A 25,228-nucleotide genomic window follows, 5' to 3' on the forward strand; every position below is an offset into this window, starting at 1 on the left:
GCTAGTAGCTAAGTGGACTCACATATTAAACTATCCAAATGTTAACCAAATATTGTTACTGATGCACTGAGGAACTACATGACTATTGGTGCAGGGTCTGTTGTTAACCTTCAATGGTCATGGTGTTCGGATCCATCGCCGGGATAGGGTATCAAAATATGAGCATGCAGATTGAAGATCCTTTAACTTAGGGTCTTAATAGCTATTGAAAAAGGTTTATAATGTTAAACCAAATGGTACACTGACTCATCAATAAACTCAAAGTAGCTAGCTAACTAGCTATGAGGTACAACAATGCAAGGCTTAATGGACAGTGAAACCAGCCAGTTAGTAGCTAAAGTTAATACAAATTTTGAGGCACGAATGCGTGGAAATGATATTTTCTCACTTGTGTGGATGCATTCACTTTCCTTGGCCACACGATACACTGTCATGAGTCTTGATCCATAGATTGTACATAGTTATGCTTAAAGTATATTGTAGAGTATTAAGCCAGATCAGTACACAACATAAAATTTTGAAGTTTTATAAGTTTAACAGAAGTATACTATAGAACTTCATATTATAGTTGTTGAAGACCCCTTTTAAAAGTGTATAAGATTGAGGGGTCAAGATACTCTAATAGAGTAGTAACCTCTAGGAAAATGTGCACAAAAATGTCAACAAAAAACTTACATTGTTAATATATACACTTCACTTAATTTATAAATGAAAATTCTAGTTTAAATGTAAGATTTCCTAGATCTGCCAATGAAATTTCTAGAATATTCTGTATGTTCTATTAGAAGTCCTCAAAAGATACATGTTCTATCATATTCAAATAAATTTGCATTTATAATTCTGTTTTCATTGTGTACGTTTGTATAGATGAGAAATGTGGGTAAAATCCAAAGTCAACTGCATGTGGTTTTGAGGCTTTAGAAAGTACAAAAAGAAGTGATATCCCCAAAAACAGCCAAGCTGTGATAAAAGTGTGTGACTTTCATGGGTGAAGAAATTACAGGTGTATTAAGGCCGCCACACAGCTTTCATGTGTACCTATACACTGTACCTTTCTGTATCAATTCACATACTTTATATCAGGGCAGCTATAGGTGGTTATGTAGCAAGCGGTTCACTGTATGTATGCATGCATGCAAATGTGCAAAAATATACAATATGTGATGTATATATCTGCCAAAATCCAACATGTCGGCGAACAGCAATTCTGAGATTACACACCATAGCTTGCTACATTCATAAAGTGTTGCTTTCCATGTTCCACACTAGCTAATACAGGCCTGAGCAGCTAGCTGGATAAGCTCTCTGTGGTGTTGGGTAACTAGTATATAAAATGTTTTCAACTTCAACCATCAGCAACTTCAATCACACAGGTTTTTGGCCATGTGTCTCCCATGTTGCAAGGTACATATAGCTATATTAATATATTTATTATTAATTTATTATTTATTAGTTTTACAACCACACCGTACATGTACAAATATAGTTGATTACAAGACTGACAATGATGATTAGTGATTAGAGTAGGGTGGCTGATAGCTAAAGGCACGAACTGGCAGTAGCTAATTACAAAAACTACCTAATTAAAATATACTACTTATAGGGGTGGTGTGTGTATTGTTGGTACAGAAAGAACAGGGACAGCAAAAATGAAACGTACAAGTGTTATTGGAGTTAAAATTGTTTAAAAAGTGATACCATAAAAATTGGGTTAGTTGTTTTTCTTTATTGTTGTATATGGTAGATTTAGGTCAATCAAGGGTAGAGAGTTCCATAATCTTGGTAGTCAGCAAAAATTAAAATGACTGTTTGAATTGGTTGTCGAAATACAATGGACTAACTTGTCTGATGATGATCTTGTGGATACTGATGCTTTCATTGATACATAGTTGTTAATGTCAAAGTGGGGGTAGGGAGTTTTGTAGGATTTTATGAAAAAAAGTAAATCATCAATTGGTCAGTTGGTACATGATTAAAGGGAGTAAATTTTGTTGTGATAGTCTAGTTTTGTAGGGTGAGTGATAGACTGATAGTCATATATTATGGCAGTACTTGTAAAATGGTAGGAAAATCTACAGGCAGCTTGTTGTACTCTGGATGCTTTCAAAAGGTAAGAAACATTTCAGTGGCCATAGCCTTAGCTAACAGCTATGACTACTTGAATACATATGCATGTCAGGTACTCTTTTCACACATTAAATTTGACCCATTTTTTGAACTTTAGAGCTTCATAACTTTTTTATCATTGCGCATAATTGCCTGCTGAGTGCAGCTCCAGTAACTGGCTGTGTTGTGAAACTAAGAGCACGTTAAACAGTATAAGGAGTCAAGTGTTACATCATTTTGTTTGCTGGCGTGGAAAAGGTACCTTTTCACAAATCCAGTGATCCAGTCACATATTCATTTTGCAAATCACAATCTCCTTGCATAAACCACAAACATGTGTGATTCTTGCAGACCCAGTCACATTAATACACTGTTATATGTACACAAGTACACAGAAAACATCACATGCGCCACCTTGTTTATGATACACAGAAAGACACTGAGTGTATGTATTGCGTGTACAAATTATTATAGGTCAGAGTCATGTTTGCTACTACAATACTCCAGTATTTCAGTAAACGTTGGTCTTTCTCCTGACTGAATTCTAGTACACTGGCTTATGAGGTCAGTCAAGACCTCTGGACATCCAGGAGGACTGCATACAAAAATAATGTACAAAAATGTAATACAAATAGTTAGTGTGTACCTGTCTAGTCTTAGTGATCCATCACTAGCCATTTCCACAATATTACTAGTTGGTAGTTGTTCATGTGGAGTTTCCCCAAATGTTGCTACCTCCCACACTAGGACACCATATGACCTGTGTATAAACAATGAGGAGCTTATACCTATACATTATATGCTTATATGTTCAGATTGTATTCTATACCATTGCCAGGCCATTCAAGGTGTTGAAAATTTGAAACCACAGTATCATTCAACAAGTTTATTGGGAGTAAAAGAAATATGCTTACCACACATCAGACGCTGAAGAAAATCTTCCATATAGTAGTGATTCTGGAGCAAGCCACCTTACTGGTAGTAATGTTTGAGCAGCAATCTTGTAATAATCCTTTTCATGAACACCACGAGCCAGTCCAAAATCAGCCAATTTAGCTTTGAAGTTTTTACCAACTTTATTGAGAAGTATAATAAACATTTGAAAATAAAATTATTTACTTACTCAGACAATTTCTTGCTGCTACATCACGGTGAACATATTTGTTAGTTGCAAGATATTCCAAGGCACTAGCAATCTGTAAATAAATACTAATCTAATTAAATCACAAAGTGCACACATGTATGAATAACAACAGCCATTTCATGTGTGCACTGCATATACATGAAATGGCTAGTGTGATAATGGATTATATGTAAATCAAGGAGATGCTATTAATTCTGAATGAAGTGGAGGTGGAAGTGGGAAAATTAAAGTAATACTAGCTCCTAGGGTGATCTTTGAGTTTGCATATTGGATGGCCAAGTTTTATTACAAATACATTACAAACTAATTCATTGTTCAATACTCTTGTTATATTATATAGCTATAATACACTTTGCACATCACATTAAATGTACTATACCTCAGAATGACACATTGCATACTATGTACCAAATATATATAATGTATTTTGATTACATATTTTACTCACATCAGATATAATGCTGAGTGAAACAGCAACTGTAACCACACTTGTATTCACTTTGTTTGGCCTATTACACAACAATAGCACAATATGATATAGGCACACCAAAGGTCAGTTTTTTCTACACAACAATACAAAGTCAGTACTTTGTTTCTACAGTACACCTGAGTGACAACATGATGTATACTTATCTCAGAAGATTGACATAATCGTCTTGTGTCACCAGTAGCAGCTAAACTATCTCCTGTTTTATTTATTAATATCATGCTCTTTAACATGAGTAAAAATTAATGTAATTAGAAAGTGCAAGACTTAATTGGTTGAAAGTGCAGACAATTCCTTGAAGCAATGATATTAGCCAAAAAAGAAAACTCTAAATTCAACAAGCACACAAAAAAATGGAATATTCAACTAGAGTAGACCATAGCACATTGACAAAAAAGTACTGAAACAAGTTGGAGTAGTGCACAATAATAAATCACAGTAAAACAAAAATAAGTGTTATATATCTACTGAGCATTTCCATTATGGCACTCTTGCGCACAGTAGGGATATAACACTTCTTATTATTTTACTGTGATTTACTATCGTGCACTACTCCAGCTTGTTTAAGTACTTTTTATCGATGTGCTATGGTCCCTACTCTAATTGAAAATTTTTGTGTACTTATTTGTTAATTGTTTGTAAAATAAAATTACTATGACTATTGAATCCACACATACCGCATCAAAAGAGAAATGGAGCCACGCGCCTCAGCTATTAACTATTGTCTGAAAAGTGAATACACTTTGTTGTCAGCTATGTTCAACCCACTACACAGCATTACAAATCAAGAACTGTTCGAAAAGCACCTCTGCAATCAAAGTAGCCATTATGAAAATATGGACAATTTCTGTTATGAAGGGAAGCCATTATGCGCTACTGCCAAATCGACACCTTTCGCTGTCAACAAAGATGAATGGGACACAAAGGAGGACACTGATGAGGCACGTGTCTGGCTGAAGCAATGTTGAACAGTGAAAACATCCTTATCAAGTTATGCTTGTCTGAAGGCATCAGTCCGTCAGTCAGTCACCAGAAAATTCTGTTTTATAAATTTAAAAAAAAATCATAGCAACTTGGTGAAAGTGTTTTGGGTCGATCTGAAGGCTTGTTTGGGCTTAGATTTACCTAACCAATACTGTTTCATCGTCATCAGGGAAAAGTGAGCCTGGTTTTTGGATAATGTTTTTTCATGGACCATGCCTAAACTTTTGAGGTCCCTACTATACAGTACAATCATACTGGATGGTGACAACTTTTTTCCAGATTTAGCAATACACAGAATGCAGTATCTGCTTATCACAACTTGTGAGTGCAAAATACCAAATGAGTAATGTTTGGTACATCATTGTGTAAACTATATTGCACTTGTCTAAATAAAGTCACAATATGGTATAACATATCCAAGGTCAGTTAAATATGAAACTACAACATGACCTAAACAGTGTGGAGTTTGCTCTTGGTGACATTTTGTATGGACAGATCAAAGCAAATAATAGTATTGTCTATTTTCCATAGTGTATTACTGGATGGAACATTGAACACTCACACATGGTATTTTAAGTGGGGGAAATTATTCAATAGTTTGTTCTGTGTGTAACACATATTGTGTAGGCACCTACGTACTCATGATCTAAAGGTTAAAACACCAAAAGCCCATGACACGAACAAGGTAACCACAAAATACATATACCACTTGAATCAGCGTTGTAAGTGGGCCGGGTCATCCGGATTATCTGGGTCATTTGGGTCATATTTTGTCCGGGTCAAGTGGGTCTTATCCACTTCACCGAATATCTGCCGGATGAGATCACGTGTGACTATAAGTTAACAAGCTCGATTATATGGACCTTATCCGCAATGACGTCAAAGCGTTAAACGGCAGCCGATAGTGTGGACACTTTGTACAGGGGGGTATTGGGAGAGATGGCGGTTTGCTATGTTAACGTTCACACACTTGCGCAAGGGGCAAGGTGAGGCATGCATACTTAATTTCAAGACAAATGCGCATAGTTTTGCATCGATATCAAAACTTAAGTCTGGGGGACTATTTCGCATTGCTATATCACGCTATCTAGCCTCTTACCTTTATTATCCAATAGTTACATGTTGTGAAATCCACAAACAAAGTTCATTTCAGTGATTACATACGAAGTGCCCACACTATACATGGCCATTTTGTCAATTATGATGTCCTTGCGGATAAGGTCCATTGATGGAAATGCAGTTGTAAACACTCAAGAAACTTACGTGGAGCCACACCCACCATTCAGGAATATGCATTGCTGTCTGTGCAGGGTAAGTAGAGCTACGCCCCCACTTATCGGAACTGTACCAGCTGTGCTCTGAGGGTATGCATGCATCACCACATTCATGTTGCTACTTGAAACGTAGGTGACTAACTTCTGGAAATTTTGTAGCTGCATGTAAACTTACGTGGAGCCACTCCCACTTGATAATACGTACGTGGAGCCACACCCACTTGATAATACGTAGCTACTCACTTCTTGTAGACAATTTTATAGTGTAAAAAATTGTAGGGCTGACTAGTGGAACTTGTGGACTTTTAATCTAGCTCTTGGAGCACCCTCTATTTTAATTAAACCGGGTCACATGCGAGTCAGATCCGGATTACTATTCGGGTCAGTGGGTCAAACGGGTCAACAGCAGTGACCCACTTACAATGCTGACTTGAACGATGGCAATATTTACTCAGACATTAAAGCTCATACAGGGTGAGTACTATACCATTTGGCAAAGATATATATTACAACAGCACTTTAAGTAACAAATATTGCCAGCCGATTTGCATTAAGTGCCGCTACGTACCCATATTTGTTAATAACTATCAAAAAAATATCAATAATCCCTCACAAATTTACAACCAAAATTCAATAGCAATGTGACATGTTAGATCACCTGTTTTCCTCTAAGAACCACTTGAGGTCACCATACTGCATTAGTTCTAGTATCATCATAGGGGCACTATCACTAGTGGCCTCACAATGTCCTATAGTGATCACAACATGTACTCAGTGATCATGTAGTGAGGACACATACCAAGTAAGCTGACTATGTTGGGATGAATGAATCTCTTCATTAAATCCAATTCTTTGGAGAATAATTCAATATCTTTGGGATTTCTACTAGTCAGTGTTTTTACTGCAACAACTAATGATCCTTGTATATCACATATATCCTGAAGAACAGGGATTGATAATAACCAGATTTTCTATCAGTTTAATACTTGTACCTTAGCAGACATTAGTAAAACTTTTCCAAATTGGCCTTCTCCAATTTCTCTCATATATGTCAGTTTTGTTCTGTCGTACCTCCAGCCCTGAGCAAACCCATCAAATTATCATACTGTAAATGTTCCCTTACGTCATTTTGCCTTGAGCAGTTGTAAAGGTAGTAATCATGTAGGGGAGATTGTAATCCATATTTCATGGATTTATGAGATATTGGTAGTTCCTAATGTGATTTACATTAAACCTGAAATCTCAACATAAATGTTTGTCATGCATATGGCTGGTAGCTAGATAAGTCATGAAAAGCATTGCAATGTAATCCCAAGTAAAAAAAAAGCCAGAATCATACTCATCCATAAATTAAAGAATTCTTATATACTTTTGCTAAATCATTCAAAGAGGTCTTGCTGATTCTTGCATCAGTGCGAAGAAATAATTAAGTTGCTTTTTTGCAGACTTCTTGCAAATTTTTAAAGATCTCACAAGATTCTTGGTGCAAGGAAAAGGTTATTTCATTGCAAAATTTTTCACTACCCTGCAAGATATTGAGTAATTGTACAAAAAAATTTCAGATATTTGTAACACGTACCTATACCTGTCTTGCAAGATTTTAAGGATACAGTATACATATCACTAAAGCGCAATCTTGGGTTTTGGGATGTACAGTGGTCTCTCCATTATCCGGCCATCAAGTATCTGAATGTTCTGTTATCCAAACTGTGGAAGTGATTGCTCTATTAGTATTTTGCCTAAAGTGTTCTATTGGAGTATTTTAACTGGAGCTCTGTCTATAAATGTATGGGCTTCATTTATTTGAACTTTTTCCATTATACAATCACACCAAGTAGTTCAGATAATGGAGGGACCACTGTAAATCACATCATAGTATAGGATACAATACTTAGTAAAACATGCTAGCTATATTTTTTTTACCGATACCATCAATTTCAGAATTGCAAAAATATGTAAACACAACACTACAAAAATATATAGGCATTGGTGTTCCACCTTATTAAAATACAACTCACAATTCCATCCTGAACATTCTCATATGTTGGGTGTAATTGTTCATACTACAAATAGAATGAAATTGGCTGCTATTACTAAGTCGGACAACTGTACCTGATGAAATAGTGTACTATTCTCCCTAGTACATCTCTCTTCTACTGTATAGCCATTCAGTAGCCGCATGCTATCATTTATCTGTTAAAACAGAGAAACTTTACACATTTAGATACAATTGTGTCCTATACTTTATCAGCCTGTTGTTCATCATATTCAATATAACTGCCAAGTGTGATTCTAAAAGACAAAACAATTGCTAAATGATATAATTATTATCACAGAGTTTAAAATAATTGGTTTACAATTAACATACACTATTTACTAGTGCTCTTCATCACCTTGCTGATAGTGATTTACTACTAAATCTAGATTCATTTTTAACTTACAGGCCATGTGAATGCTTACGGTGCCAGCTGAACACGATGCACAGAATCATAGCCACAATCACTACCACTAATACAATGGCTGAGGCTATTATTACAGCCATAACAACAGTAGATAATTGACTATTATCACTGGAAGTAGGCAAAAACAAATCCAAATAAGTGCTTAGTACTGCTGTAGAAGTTATATCAATGAATCCACTAAAATCATATGCTGTAGTAAATAGATAGACAGATACACAATGAAAAAAGTAAAATAGAAGAACTAGTTTATAACAATTGATGCACACATACCAATGATTTCATCTATACTTGTATTGACTATTAATTCATCCAAGATGCAATCTCCTTTGATACCAATTGTTACCACAAAAGTTACATATAGTGGTTCTTGTACTATAAACATATTCCCAGTGGATAAATTTGCTGATATGTTTCCATTCTGCGTGATGGCAGTATTAGCAGTAAACAAATTCAAGAACTGAATTTCACTTGACCTGTATAGTTATAGTATAACACCAATTTAAAGTCACATCAAAATATACATGCATACCTGTTTACAAATTTAGTGGTTGCAATTAACCTTCCTACACTATCCACAAACAAGACTGCACAACGATCTGAAAAACTATTGTTACTGAACATTACAGTAGTGCTGTAGGCAAAAATTGTGTCTTCAAAAGAAGTAATGGTAGCTGTGACTTCTCCAAAGATTGGATGTGAAAAAGATACTGAACGTACAGGAAGTATATCATTCTCACCTAAGTAGTACTCTACAAAATAAATATTTATGTTATTGCTGTACTAACATACATACAACATAATAGAACTTAGAACTTTTAGTTCAAGACACATTGCACATCATAATTACCAAAACAAAATGATATGATGGTTGCACATAACCATACCTTCTTTATAGCAGTCAAGACCATTGGGAGCTAGTGAAGTATCAGGTGGACAGGAACACTCAAATGATGACTCATTTGACATGTTACAGTAGTAGGTACAACCACATGACTCAAGAAATAGCTCAACATATCCATCACCATCATTGTATCCTATCAGTGGCCATGGAGGATCAGGCCAAGAATAACCTCCTTCACCAGGAATAGTTTCCCCAAACAAAGTTATCGATCCACCAGTGTACCCTCCCCCGCCACCTCCACCATTACAGCCTCCACCTCCTCCCCCAAATCCACCATGAGTATCAGGAAATAATATGTATAATCTTAAATTTTCAGAACAATCCTTACCACCAAATGCATTTCCACTTAAAATATCAGGATCTGTCAATGCCGCAACATATTCTGTTAAATAATAGCCTGCACCAGGACCTGCTGTGTCTATAAAATCATTAAAACCAGTTGTACCATTAGCTACATCAGAAAGGGTTTTAAAGGGATCTGCATTAGCATACTGCGAATAAGTTCTAGAATCATTAACAATAAATAAAAATGAAGTTAAATTGTATATAGCACCAGCCCCTCCTCCACCAGGAGCAATTGCAATTGGTGAGGAAAAGGAAGGATATTCTAATAGGCTAGCTCCTCCCCCTCCTCCTCCTCCATCATAAAGGTAAACATCATGATTGTATTCTGTTTCACTATACCAATAATTTTCACAAGCTACTCTATCATCTGCTAGATGACAAACATCAACATCTTGGTGACCATCACAAACACTAACTCCTTGTTGTCCTACTAAAATTCGAAGCCTTTCACCTCTTCTAAACTTAACAGTATTCCTAGCAATCACCCCCAGTCCACTATAGTTAGAACACACTCCATGACCACCATTGGCCCCTGCAATAGTCACTGTGTAGTTACCACTTCTGGGGACAACAAACATCTGAGATCCTCTGGTGCCTTCATCAAGTAGATGACCACACACAAGTGATCCATTGTTACAGTAATGTTGTGTACACTCCATCATTGTTGGTCCTTCTCTACCCCTGCTACCACATGCTGTGAACCTGTAGGTGGCTGTAGAGGTGATTAAAAGCATTAACATGTCAAAAAGCTCATAGTAGGGACTACACACGTTCAACATGATGGGTTCACAATAGCTATATACCTCCTGTGTATTACCAAAATTTACACCGCATATAGAGGCTTATGCTAATATCATATGGTATGACTATATACCTTGTACATTTTACTATCCACACAAAAACAGCCAAGCTGTATAAAAGGGTGTGGCCTTCAAAACACCTGGGTGAAAAAATTTGTGAATCAAAGGTGGCAGCCATTTCATGATGTGGGTAATAATAAATCTTAATGATAGCTTTGTGCATTAATAAAATTTATTATCATCAACAGGCGTTTTGAAGGCTGCACCCTTTTATACAGCTTGCGTGGATTTCACTACTTTTTGTATTATAAATAGTCAATATACCCAAATCCAACCATAAACTGGCTTTGAGGTTTGTTTTTTTACACAAATCATTGCTCTTCTTATTTACAGATGCAATGTAAGACAAACTAGTGTTCTACCAATACAGAATAATACCTAGCAATCCGATACTAAAGCTAATTTATAATTTTGTGCTTGGCTATGTGGTGCCTGTATTTATTTGCAATCTTGATTACCTTACAAAACACTTGGACAGTGGCTACCCAACTGAAATGATTTACCTAGATTTTCAAAAGGCGTTTGACTCTGTGCCACATCAACGCTTAATACATAAGTTATCATCATTTGGTATACGTGTTTTCTTTCCAACAGAAAACAACAAGTATTGCTGAATGGTAGAAAGTCTTGCCCTCCTTCAGGGTCCGCTTTGGACCCTCTGTTATTCTCTAATGATTTACCTTCAATTTTGTCTTTTTGTTTGCTGATGATACAAAGATATTTCGTGTTGTGAGGAACAAGGAAAATCACAAAGCTCTCAAAAATGATTTAAATTTACTATAGGAGTGATCACTAAAATGGCAGTTAAATTTCAGCATCTCTAAGTGCAAACATCTATACTTTGGAATAGCACATAGTTATGGCTCTTTCTACCTTAATGGTGTTCTAATTGAAAGTGTAACATCCCACAAAGATCTTGGGATTATATTTGACAAGCACCTAAAGTTCCACAACCATACTACTGAGGTAACTACCAAGGATAATTGCCTCCTGGGAGTTATTCTGATTACTTGGAGCCTGACATGTTAGTGAAGCTATTCACTACATTAGTATGACCTACACTTGAATATGGCATCTCTGTTTGTGGACCAGTATTTATCTCGATCAAAGAAAGGTTGAGAAAGTGCAACGTAGAGCCACTCACTGTTTACCAGAACTTGCTGAAAACTTGATGAAAGATTGTGCACATTGCAGTTACCATTACTACATTATTGACGACTTCAAGGGGATCTGATTCTAGTTTACAAAATTGTAAACAATTATTTTATCTCAGATTTTGATGCCTGCTTTACCTGGCTACGCAAACACTACTACAAGGGGACATGAATTTAAGTTATTTAAATCTTTTTCAAGATTGAAGTGTAGGGCCGATTATTTCTTCAACAGAATTCTTAATGACTGGAACGACTTACCTGACTACGTTGTGAATGCAGATTCAGTGAAAAGTTTTAAGTAATAGTTAGACTTCAGACCACAGGGGTCTAAGTAATTTAGTAACCCGATGGCCCTGTGTCGTGGCACCTGAGCGAAGCGAAGGCGCTACTACAGGGCCTGTTGTTACGGGTTTAAAATTAATTTTCAGGTAGCGATGCGTTGCCAACGCTACCAGTGCAGGTGCGCGTAATAAACATGAAAAGGGTCTAAGTAAACATGAAAGGGTCTAAGTAAACATGAAAAGGGTCTAAGTAACTTAGACACCTCCAAAATCCACCAAATCCACCACAAAAAGGGTCTAAACCTTTGTTAGAGTCTCACCTAGATTTACTTTTGTATAGCTAATTAATTTTGCAATTGTACTATTGTGTTGACCCAGCATATAGACATTGCCTTTACCAGTAATTACTAATACTAATAGCTAGTGCTTTATAACAATGTAAATTTCTTCCAAGTTAGGTATACATGATGTACTATTTGTCCATTAAGATTTTGCAGTGACTGTTCTATTAGAGTATCTCGATGTTTCATGCAAAACATGTAGTTGTTTATTTCTACAAAGCAAATCCTGCACCTTTTTTGCTAGAATCTACCTGTTGTCACAAGTTTTATTAGCATAGCACTTATTATGATGATTATGATTATGACAATTGGCACGAGTAGGTCTTAATAGTAGTGTACTACCCCACCAATCTGTACTAAAATGGCTATAACATCAACTTTGATTCGATGGAATACTGGAGAAGTTGCAATAGTATTGTATTACAGAGTTTATTTGATTACTTTTATAATGCTCTAATAGAGCACACATATTTTTGAGGACTTCTAATAGAACACACATAGAATGTTTCATTGGTAGATCTATGAAATTATGAACTTTTACTATTGAGTAGAGAATTTTCATTTATAAAGTAGAAAGTAAGTGAGGTGATCGGCCGTGACAGCAGTGGCTCAGTAGTTAAGGATGTGGGTATTCAGTGTGGAGGTCCCTGGTTCGAATGCTGGTAATTAAGCTTTTTTTCAACATTATTGCATGTACCTCTTTACCCCACGGTGACTGTTCTAACCAATGAACTTGGCTCGATAGAATATAATTGTAAGACCAGTATGTCCTCTTTGCTGCTCGAACCAGCCTACTACCAACCATATTTTAACGGGTTGCTCTATATACTGCTCTTGATCAGGGAAGATATACCTGGCGCCATGACTCAGTCCTACAAGTTTTTGTTCATGGCCTACAGAAGAATTTAACACCTAGTTATAAACTTTATGCTGATCTCCCTGGTCACTTGGCTAGTATTAGCCCACTGAGCACTGTTCCACCAAGCTTATCATCATCATCAAGTGGGCCTGATATAGTTTTGATTTCTAATTAGTCACATTATCTTACTGGAACTGTCAGTAGTCACCAATAGAGTGTAACACTTTGTGGCTGCCAGCTCCAGAAAAGAAGCTTGCTACAGTCCTTTACTTTCAGACCTTGGGCGTACTGGCTTGTTTGTTGAACTGGATACAAATAAAGTCGGCTGTCCAGGTCAGTTCCTGCCGTCATCGATATCCAACTGTGTAGAGCTTGTCATCTACAGAAATGCTCTGTTACACCTATTTTTGAACAAGCTGCTTGAGTTGTTATTTCATGCTCCTATAGGATCTTCAATGCTTGCTTGTCGGAATTGTGGGTTATTATGGAACTTTTAACTGTTTTTTAGTTATTATTGTAACTATGTATGTTGTAATGTACGGTTTTGTCTCACCAGGGATCCAGCTACCTGTGCTTCAGGTAGTTGTGTACCCCTGAGTCTAGGCCCCCTCATCTTGTAGCTATTTCCTGTATGTTGTCAAATATCATGACATTTAATTATTAGAGTATTTTATCTCTGCGATTTACAGTTGTTTGGTTTTTGCCTTGTAACTCTGTAGCTGTCAATGCGATTTCTTTTAAACCACAAAAGGTTTGAGTTATGATGGTTAAGTTATATGCATACCGATTTTGCTACTCCCATAAGCTATTCCTATAAGCTATTCCCATAAGCGGTTTACCCTGCAGGCGTGACAACAAGTCAGCCTTTTTTAATACAAATAATCGTCCATAGCTCTATGACTATTAATCAGATTTGTGCCAAAATATGCCCTTAAAGTGTACCAAAGTTCAAGAAAATCGAGCTACGCATTTGCATTTTTATAATGGGTTTTGTAAAGTGTGCGAAAAGAATAATCTAAGCCCTCTAAACGAAGAAGGAAAAAATAAAGCCGCATTTTGAAGGCACAATTGTATTGCTCAAAGGTATGTGGGGTGCTGAAGGTGGAGGGCATTTGCAGTACAAAAATGATTTCAATTTGTGAAAGGTGCATGGAGATACACATGCGCGAAAATTGCATTTTGTTTCTTCCTGCTTACAGTGTGGCGCACCGGCTTTCTTGGCTGCACGACACACTACTGTGTGTCTTGATATCACAAGTGCTCTGGAGGGTGGGCAATTAATAGCACACAAAACTGGAAGACATTGAGTAGTTAAAGGCCAACACAGTTGTGTTTGACCTTAATAAAATTATAATGTTGCACCAATACAGACACTTTTGTATCATCTGACCATGCCAAGTTACCAGACTGCCACTACAAGTCTTGTACAAACTGAAGCTAGAAAAGCAGATGTGAAATAAGCAGTGTATAGATGCAGCCAGCATATTGTGCTGGTTTATCAGTTTATGTTGTGATGCAAATCAGGTTTTGTTCGGCCAGCCAACAGTTGCTTATCTGCTTGCATGCCGGCACTCAGCAAATATTAACAACTGCTAAACTAATGGAGTGTGCATATATATATATATATGTGACCGAATTTTGGAAAACCGTCGATATATGCACAATAGTACTTTTGTAATAAAACGCATTTAAAAACTATGGGTAAAAAATGCAAGCTCCAGAAAAAAAATTATGCAAGTTTTTATCGTCTCACTGGTGGACGACTTAAGCCTCCAATGGATAAATCCTGGGAATCATTGTGTTCACCTGTTCATAGAGAGTACAAAAATCTTTGTTTCATCTCCATACACAAAAGGATTTCAAAGTTACAGACATTTGTTTACGTTGCGGTGACGAAAGAATTTACCGACGATCATTTTTCAGTGAATTTGCCTTCCTTCTCGAACACAGAAGCATGGCTGGGGTACAAACTATACCTTGGTGGATGCACAAATTCATGGCGAACACAATGAGCGAAGATTCAATTCCATATGCCGTTGTATCAGTAAGTTAGGATGGTTTATGTAAGCGCCTGTAGATTCTTTTCTCGATAGCTTCTGTACATATAATTTATTTGCTTGTCCGGCTGTCTAGTGCTGTATTTCCAATGCTACTTAACTTATGAAGCTGAAACTTAGCTAGTCCATTCCTCTGTCCCTGTAGAAAACAAAGAACAAATAAAATGCATTTTGAAAATTGTGCGGATATCGACGGTTTTCTAAAATTAGGTCACATATGAGCAAAAAATGGCCACTTCATAACATGGTGGATCACTATAACAGTGATGTGCGGTATTGGATTTTGGCAGTCGGTAATTTTCCGGTACGATAATTGCTGTTAATCTTCGGTATCGGTATCAATATCGGTATTATTATATTGTAATAATTATATATACCAGGTAAGGATTGCTGCGTGTGTCTCTTCAGCACACTAGACTAACTGCTTGATTGTTTACTTTTGCACTTTTCATCGGTTTTCCATCTCACTTCCTCATATATTTTAGAATGCTTTGGCTCATTAAGTTTGAAGTATTTCCCCAGCTTCACAACTTTAATACCCGGCTTTTCCGCACTCCTTACAATTGGCCACGCGGTGAGATCCAGTCCTTTCCAGGCTTTCCTCCGTCTTTTCAAAGTAAAGCCATACTGCACTCTCCTTACTTTTCCCTTTTGCATTCACCGATTCTACAATTATAACATCCAGCCCAACCTCTTCCGTCACATCTTCAACCTCGTCTTCGAGATCCGATTCTGTATTAGACGCCATTTTCAAGCGGCACGTGTCGTGGTGCAATCCAATAACTCAGTGCAACCAGTGAGGATACACTAGCGCAATGGCATTGCATGCAGCAGGCAGTAACTGCAGTTATATACTAACTACCGTACCAAATTGAAGGATCATCAGCATATCGAGAGTCAGCGGTACTATCAGTATTTACCGGATTTGACGATTATATTGATGCAGCGATATTTATTGAAATACGTATATTTCAATACTGATATCAAGCCAACCACGGTATATCTACAATTACCGAATTATCAATATATTTTCGGTATACCGCACATCACTACACTATAACTCAGTGAACTACTATATACTCTCCAATGGTAGTTTGTTACTTTTGTCTTTCTAGTCTGAGTTGTGGTGCCATGGTACCAATACCATTTTAAAATTGGTTTGTTGTTAATTCAATAAAATCAACATAATCCACCTGTCCAGTGGTTGACTGAAATTTAACTCATAAAGCATCTTCTCATTGAGCAAACATTTGTTACTGAACATCAAGTTAAACCAACTCCCTCCAGTGAGCATCAGAGTAACACAATGAAGTCAGTGTTGTAAGTGAGTCATAGTGGCGGATCTAGGATTATTAAAAGGGGGTTTCTGAAATTTGTATAGCTAAATAAGGCATCTGGTGACAATTATCTGGAAAATTTTGAGATTTTAGAAGCTCTGAGATCAGATTTTAGGCTATTTTTAGTTAGAAATTCAATGCTTTAAACTGTAAATAGTTAATAAATACTATAGCTAACTGTCACTCTATCACTTTGTGGAACGATTGGAGCCTCCAATCGTTCCACAAAGTTTCCGCATCCTCCTATATCTGTTGGTGGTGTTGTTCTACACGTTACTGAGAAACAGAAGTATTTAGGACTTATTTTTGACTCTACTATGTCTTGGACCCATCACGTTGCTAATGTGTGCCGTAAAATGTCGTACTATCTATGTTTGCTTAGGTCTCATCAACATGTTATTGACAATAGTTTGATGAAGATGCTATTGGAATCCCTGGTATTGTCTCATTTGTCTTACTGTGTAACAGTTTGGGGACCATTACTGGGAAGCACTCTACTGTAAAGACTTCAGAGGATGCAGAACCGTGCAGTAAGGTTGTGTTATGACCTAAGGAAATATGATCATGTGTCTGAATTTTATCATAGATTGCAATGGTTGCCACTGCCTTAGTTTAAATCACTGTGTTTAATGTACCACCAGTACCACCAAGTTAAATGTATTCCACTTGAACCACCAATTGCTTTCGGTGGAACAACTTCTTATAGTACAAGGACACCAGTATATTTTGCGAACATACCTATGTTCCGCTTATGTTTTACTCAACGTTTTTTTTTTCGTTATAAAACCATTCAATGGTGGAATGCATTACCATCATCTGTAACTGACTGTATTAATTCTCCATTTTATGAGTACGTGAATGTCCTCAAGCGGCACTGTGACTCACTCCTTTGATAACATTAATATGATTGTAACTATATGCATGTTGTTGTTTTTTTTGTCTTTTCTTTGTGTGTGTGTGTGTGTGTATGTTGTAAGTGGTTTACCTTGGTTGTCTTGTATCAGTTATACCTTGCTTTGTTTAGTTTTGTGTGTATTATCTATGTATTATAATCTAATCCAAGCTGTAAAAAAGAGTGTGGCCCTGAGAAAGGCTATGGTGAAAAAAGATGTGAAATCCAAGGTGGCGGCCAAGAAATGGCTGTGATGGTAGGTTAATGGTAAAAAATTTAATAATGACAATTCAGGTGAATTTTGTGCTGCTTGGTCTTGGCACCAAATTCACCTGAATTGCTGTTATTAAATTTTTACCATTAACCTACCATCACAGCCATTTCTTGGCCGCCACCTTGGATTTCACATCTTTTTTCACCATAGCCTATCTCAGGGCCGCACTCTTTTTTTACAGCTTGGCTGTTTTGGATTAGATTTCACTTCTTTTTGTATTTGTATAACCTATCTTTTTTTCTTTACCACAGGAAGAAGAAAAGATGATTCAGAAGCAGATGTTAAATATTTCTGATTTTATCAGTAAATGTACAAATTATATATATAATACATGTATTTATTACAAAACTCTCTACATGGTAGTTTATTTGTAACTGAACACTCTACAAGGTGACTTCTTCTAGCTGATCTTTCTACAGGGTGAATTGTTTGTAGTTGAACTATCTACAAGGTAACTTCTTCTAGCTGATCTCTCTACAGGGTGATTTGTTTGTATAGCTGAACTATCTACAAGGTAATTTCTTCTAGCTGATCTCTCTACAGGATGATTTTTTTGCAGCTGAACTCTTTACATGATGGTTTCTTTGTAGCTGAACTCTCTACAAGGTGACTTTTTCTAGCTGAACTCTCTACAGGGTGATTTCTTTGCAGCTGAACTCTCTACATGATGGTTTCTTTGTAGCTGAACTCTCTACAAGTGATTTATTTGCAGCTGAACTCTTTATGTGATGGTTTCTTTGTAGCTGAACTCTCTATAAGGTGACCTCTTCTAGCTGATCTCTCTACAGGGTGATTTGTTTCTAGTTGAACTCTCTACAGGTGATTTGTTTGCAGCTAAACTCTCTACATGGTGGTTTCTTTGTAGCTGAACTCTCTACATGATGGTTTCTTTGTAGCTGAACTCTCTACAAGGTGACTTCTTCTAGTTGAACTCTCTACAGGGTAATTTCTTTGTAGCTGAACTCTCTACATGATGGTTTCTTTGTAGCTGAATTCTCTACAAGGTGACTTCTTCTAGCTGATCCCCTACAGGGTGATTTGTTTGTAGCTGAACTCTCTACAAGGTGACTTCTTCTAGTTGAACTCTCTACAGGGTGATTTGTTTGCAGCTGAACTCTCTACATGATGGTTTCTTTGTAGCTGAACTCTCTACATGATGGTTTCTTTGTAGCTGAACTCTCTACAAGGTGACTTCTTCTAGCTGAACTCTCTACAGGGTGATCTTTTTGTAGCTGAACTCTCTACAGGGTGATTTGTTTGCAGCTGAACTCTCTACATGATGGTTTCTTTGTAGCTGAACTCTCTACAAGGTGACTTCTTCTAGCTGATCTCTCTACAGGGTGATTTGTTTGCAGCTGAACTCTTTATGTGGTGGTTCTTTGTAGCTGAACTCTCTACAAGGTGACCTCTTCTAGCTGATCTCTCTACAGGGTGATTTGGTTCTAGCTGAACTCTCTGCAGGTGATTTGTTTGCAACTAAACTCTCTACATGGTGGTTTCTTTGTAGCTGAACTCTCTACATGATGGTTTCTTTGTAGCTGAACTCTCTACAAGGTAACTTCTTCTAGCTGATCCCTCTACAGGACGATTTGTTTTGTAGTTGAATTCTCTACACGGTGATTTGTTTGAGGCTGAACTCTCTACATGGCGGTTTCTTTGTAGCTGAACTCTCTACAAGGTGACTTTTTCTAGCTGAACTCTCTACAGAGTGATTTGTTTGCAGCTGAACTCTCTACATGATGGTTTCTTTGTAGCTGAACTCTCTACAAGTTGAATTCTTCTAGCTGAACTCTCTACAGGGTGATCTTTTTGTAGCTGAACTCTCTACATGATGGTTTCTTTGTAGCTGAACTCTCTACAAGGTGAATTCTTCTAGATGAACTCTCTACAGGATAATTTCTTTGCAGCTGAACTCTCTGCATGATGGTGTCTTTGTAGCTGAACTCTCTACAAGGTAACTTCTTCTAGCTGATCTCTCTACAGGGTAACTTGTTTGTAGTTGAACTATCTGCAGGGTGATTTGTTTGCACTCTACAAGGTGATCCTTCTAGCTGATCCCTCTACAGGGCGATTTGTTTGTAGCTGAATTCTCTATACGGTGATTTGTTTGAGGCTGAACTCTCTATAGGGCGGTTTCTTTGTAGCTGAACTCTCTACAAGGTGACTTCTTCTAGCTGAACTCTCTACAGAGTGATTTGTTTGCAGCTGAACTCTCTACATGATGGTTTCTTTGTAGCTGAACTCTCTACAAGTTGAATTCTTCTAGCTGAACTCTCTACAGGGTGATCTTTTTGTAGCTGAACTCTCTACATGATGGTTTCTTTGTAGCTGAACTCTCTACAAGGTGAATTCTTCTAGATGAACTCTCTACAGGATAATTACTTTGCAGCTGAACTCTCTGCATGATGGTGTCTTTGTAGCTGAACTCTCTACAAGGTAACTTCTTCTAGCTGATCTCTCTACAGGGTAACTTGTTTGTAGTTGAACTATCTGCAGGGTGATTTGTTTGCACTCTACAAGGTGATCCTTTTAGCTGGTCCCTCTACAGGGCGATTTGTTTGTAGCTGAATTCTCTACAGGGTGATTTGTTTGAGGCTGAACTCTCTACATGGCGGTTTCTTTGTAGCTGAACTCTCTACAAGGTGACTTCTTCTAGCTGAACTCTCTACAGGGTGATCTTTTTGTAGCTGAAGTCTCTACAGGGTGATTTGTTTGCAGCTGAACTCTCTACATGATGGTTTCTTTGTAGCTGAACTCTCTACATGATGGTTTCTTTGTAGCTGAACTCTCTACAAGGTGACTTCTTCTAGCTGAACTCTCTACAGGGTGATCTTTTTGTAGCTGAACTCTCTACAGGGTGATTTGTTTGCAGCTGAACTCTCTACATGATGGTTTCTTTGTAGCTGAACTCTCTACAAGGTGACTTCTTCTAGCTGAACTCTCTACAGGGTGATCTTTTTGTAGCTGAACTCTCTACAGGGTGATTTGTTTGCAGCTGAACTCTCTACATGATGGTTTCTTTGTAGCTGAACTCTCTACACGGTGACCTCTTCTACCTGATCTCTCTACAGGGTGATTTGTTTCTAGCTGCATGAACTCTCTACAGGTGGTTTCTTTGTAGCTGAACTCTCTACAAGGTAACTTCTTCTAGCTGATCCCTCTACAGGGCAATTTGTTTGTAGCTGAATTCTCTACAGGGTGATTTGTTTGCAGCTGAACTCTCTACATGGGGGTTTCTTTGTAGCTGAATTCGCTACAAGGTGACTTCATCCAGCTGAACTCTCTACAGGGTGATCTTTTCATAGCTGAACTCTCTACAGAGTGATTTGTTTACAGCTGAACTCTCTACATGATGGTTTCTTTGTAGCCGAACTCTCTGCAGGATGATTTGTTTGTAGCTGAACTCTCTACAGGGTGATTTGTTTGTAGCTGAACTCTCCACAGGATGGTTTCTTTGTAGCTGAACTTTCTGCAAGGTGACTTGCTTGTAGCTGAACTGTCTAAAATATTAACTGGTTGCTGCTGAACTCCCTACAGCATAACTTGCAATGTAATAGAAATCTTTAATGGAGTGAGTCATGAACTAGGTGAATGTTCTATTAGGGTGACTGTTCTATTAGAGTATCTCGATCTCACATTTGCTACATGAAGATGGCTTTGGGATCATAAGTCAGTGGTTTGTAAACCGATTGTTCTGTACTACTGCAAGGACTTTCTACGATGACTATTCCAGCTACATACCAATTTTCAGCTCACTGCTCTAAGCGGTTTGCCTGGTAGGCGTGAAAATTATTGGGATTTTTATTCACGAATCTCGATCGCGCAATTGTTACACACCTTCGGTCTCATGTCATATCTCCATGATCTAAATTTCGATTGTTTTCAAACCACCAAAAGGCACTCCTACAATAGTTGATCTATCCACAAACCAATTTTCAACTCATTCCATGAAGCGGTTTACCCTGTAGGCGTGACAACAAATCAATCTTGTTTTACGCGAAAAATCGATCATAACTCCTGAACCATTCACCGCATTTGCACCAAATGTGATACTAGGATTCGTCGTTGGACTCCCTTTATGTGTGCCAAACTGCGAGGCAATCGGAATACGTGTTTGTGTTTTATAGCAATTTTTCAAAGTGTGCGAAAAGACAAAGAATAAAAAAAAACCAAGAAATAAAAACAAACTTTTGGGCACTCATATCTCGGAAATGGCTAAAGCAATTTTCTTCAAATATGGTATGTGGGATGGCCTACCTGGCGGGCACCTCTGCAGCAAAACTGGTTCCGAAGGATCACGGAGCTACAAAGGTGTGAAAATCGCGTTTTCTTTCTTCCTGTCAATATACCGTATATGACCGTATTAAAGCCGGGCTCAAATACACGCAGGGGCTCAAATATACGCCGGGTAGAGCTAGGGAACTGTCATAATAAACACCGAGGCTCATTTAAATGCCGGGGTGCAAATGACATGCACTGAAATATATGCCGGGGTTCTAAACTCGTGTCAGCTGCTAACTATACAGTAATGTCTCGTCACCAGTCTTATGATGTCTTGTCTTGTTCGACTATGTCTTCTCTTCTAGTGATGGCCATAGCATATTTATCGTGGTCACTGTCACCTTTCCGCCCGACTTCCAATGTTTCACCCAGCAGAGGAGTCCAAATGGTTTTATGTACGTGATGGGCTATGGATTTCGTATTTCGTAGGTACTTGTACTGGCACCTGTCATTCTCAACAAGTGGCTAGTAAGAAATAAACACCCGGGTCCAAATTAACGCCGGTCTCGTTTAAACGCCGAGTCAAAAATGATTTATAGGAAATAAATGCCCGGGCTTCTATACGGTCATATATGGTACTCACGGTGTGGCACGCTGGCTTCTTGGGCCGCACGACACATTACCGTGTGTCTTGATGTGTCCCTCCGGGCAAGGAAAAATGGCTATAGCCAATTGCTCGGAGGTTAAATATATAAATCAATCAATCAATCAAATCAACCAATCACTATAGGGTAAATATGGTGACTACAAGCTGTAGCTTTGATTGCTCTATTAGAGTAGTTACTGGACTGCTCTATTAGTGTATCTCAATCGTTTTTAATGCAGTGGGAGACGAAAAGTGAAGTGTTGCTGAGGGATAAATGGTGTTAGGTAAGTGCAACTGCATGCATGCTACTGGTATATAGTTGTTTGCTATGACAAATTGTCAATACAACAATGTTTATGTATTGAGAATGCCACTAAGCTAAATTTAAAAGGGGGTTTCTGTCGAAACCCCAGAAACCCATCTGGATCCGCCACTGAGTCAGCTAGGTCATCTGGAATATCCAGGGTCGCATTTTGTCCAGGTCTCAACTACTTTATCGAATATCCTGAGACTGACGCACATAAGATAACATGTGATTAACAAGTATTGATGGAAATGCATTGAATATACTACCCACCATTTGGGAATGTTTTTGCTGCCTGTAGGAATATGTGAAGCCATGCCCACTTACCAGGATTGTTAGTCTTGCAGTTCCTTATCCTTACAAAGGTATGGTGAAGCTCTACACAAAAAGTTTTGTGCTACCAGAATGCTCACATGAGGACCGGCCTTTAAAAAGGTGAGATGTAGTAGCTAGGAGTAATACAGCAATGTTTAGTACACTAGCCTGTTGAGTGCACTGGGTCCAAGCCCAGCATGGTAGGGCCGGTGGAAGCTCTTAGTGGCTGGTCAGGCAACAAGCCAGGTATGATTCAGGGAGTGTGATGAGTGTGCGAACCCTCTAGGGGGGTCTGGGGGCATGCCACCCAGGAAAATTTCGAACGTTTAGTGTTTGTAAACCACATTCTGAAGCAATTTTAGCACTTTTAAAGAGTTGATTTTAAGATATTGCTTCATACATACACTGACTTTCGTAACTTCCCTAGCTGTCACACTACCTTTCTATATTATGTTGTAAAGTCTAATTTCGTTTATACAATTGATCAGGTTTTTACAGGCTTTGTCTTCTTACCTGTACCCCCAATAATAATAATAATAACCTACCTCTCAGCAGAGCTGGAAGAACGTCCACCGCACTGGTCATCACGTGCTTCGATCATTAGACGCACGAATATAATAGAGGATAAACAAGTGGTAACGTGAAGTCGGCTGCACATCCTTTTACTGCAATAAAGGTTAGAATGGTTGGTGTCTATAAATTAGTGTATGTCATGACGACCTAACTACTATACGGAGCTACCTTATTAGTGTGTAGCTATATTAGCTTAGCTAGGCATGCGCTCACATGACTGGCTTGGGCTGTGAAAATCTGCTACGGCAGTGGCCGTAGTGCTTCCACCGGCCCTGCATGGTAAGTATTAGGTTGTATAAATGGACCACTCTTGCTTACCATCCCACAACATGTACTGCAACTGCTAGGATTAATATTACTAGGTAACTAAAAGTGAAACAGATGGTTGGCCAGACTACAGTAATGTGGCCTCCCAGTTTTGTTACCAAAATATGACTTGCGTATTAGTGAGCCATTCACTTTAGTAAGAATCTTATACAGTGTTTGTCTTCAGTGTACTCCATTCACTGCCAAACTGGTTAAGGAGTGCTTGTTTTCTTTTATTTAAAGAGGGGCATTCCCCCTTGAGGGATTCTGCTGACAGATGCAATAATATGTATATTAATTATATTAAACTGACATGTACGTGTATAACACATGTATCTACCCACGTACTGATACTGGAATGGCAGGGTTACACTCAGGGTTACACCTCGGGTTATACACAGATAGCGAAATAATATGCACGACGAGAAAACACATTGCGTACCTCTTTCATCACTATCGGCGACCGTTACTGCAGTGTAGGTAGCTAAAAACACACAACACCAAAGCAGTATCCTGAAAATCATTTCACTCAGAATCGCTGCACTCTACTCTAGTAGTTTACGAGCATTCGCTACCAGCGATCTGCCGGTACAGACGATTGCGGAATCTATGCAACACAGGAAGTCAATGGAAACGTGAGCTTGTTACGTAATTCGGCACCTTTTCGAAGTAAATGGATCACGTTTTCGGTTTTCGCTTGACGGTTTTTGTTGCAAAGATCGCGCAATCGTCTGTACTTGATCCAGAATGTCTATTAAACACGCCTTTGTGGTAAGCTTATCACGTGACACGTTCTATTAATGTATTTCATGTTGTGTCCACAGCTAGCTGATTGATTGATTTATTATTATTACTGAGCAGTCAGCCCTGCTGGTGTGCTCAGGTTAACCAAACATCACATACAATTACAACAGTGATTGCAGTTTATTTCTAAAAATGTCAATGTCTAAAATATCGGTAGCATGTTCCAATCATTTATCGTTCTTGAAAAGTAGCTATTCTGGTATGATGTAGTAGATGAGTACGGCAAGATATAGTGTAGTGGATATCGATGGTACTGTCTTGTTGATTGTGTTGTAGGTAGGTAGCTAGCTAGTACGGAGGA

The 25,228-nt window shown here is 38.0% G+C and overlaps 1 protein-coding gene across 1 annotated transcript; it reads right to left on the bottom strand.

Moving 5' to 3' along the window:
- Nucleotides 1–2,443: 2,443 nt before the first annotated feature.
- LOC136249223 (tyrosine-protein kinase receptor-like) lies at nucleotides 2,444–24,766 on the bottom strand. Its single transcript, XM_066041178.1, has 17 exons — nucleotides 24,566–24,766; nucleotides 9,342–10,415; nucleotides 8,987–9,206; nucleotides 8,728–8,930; nucleotides 8,437–8,647; nucleotides 8,239–8,287; nucleotides 8,108–8,188; nucleotides 8,014–8,058; nucleotides 7,119–7,208; nucleotides 6,988–7,074; nucleotides 6,795–6,933; nucleotides 6,654–6,744; nucleotides 3,699–3,759; nucleotides 3,230–3,302; nucleotides 3,021–3,180; nucleotides 2,753–2,866; nucleotides 2,444–2,701 (listed from the first exon to the last, which is right to left on the bottom strand). The coding sequence occupies exons 1-17, from the start codon at nucleotides 24,645–24,647 to the stop codon at nucleotides 2,575–2,577; spliced, it is 2,907 nt and encodes a 968-aa protein (XP_065897250.1). The 5' UTR covers nucleotides 24,648–24,766; the 3' UTR covers nucleotides 2,444–2,574.
- Between the last annotated feature and the right edge of the window lie 462 nt (nucleotides 24,767–25,228).

This window comes from Dysidea avara, chromosome 3 (genome assembly GCF_963678975.1).
Source record: "Dysidea avara chromosome 3, odDysAvar1.4, whole genome shotgun sequence".
In the NCBI taxonomy this organism is placed as follows: Eukaryota; Metazoa; Porifera; class Demospongiae; order Dictyoceratida; family Dysideidae; genus Dysidea; species Dysidea avara.

Excerpts from the sequence above, each read along its gene's own strand:
- LOC136249223 (XM_066041178.1), bottom strand. The coding sequence starts at position 24,647 with ATGATTTTCAGGATACTGCTTTGGTGTTGTGTGTTTTTAGCTACCTAC. Across the intron at positions 6,745-6,794 it reads CAACATAGTCAGCTTACTTG|GACATTGTGAGGCCACTAGT; the intron begins GTATGTGTCCTC and ends TGATCACTATAG. Across the intron at positions 3,181-3,229 it reads AGCAGCAAGAAATTGTCTGA|TTGGTAAAAACTTCAAAGCT; the intron begins GTAAGTAAATAA and ends TTCTCAATAAAG.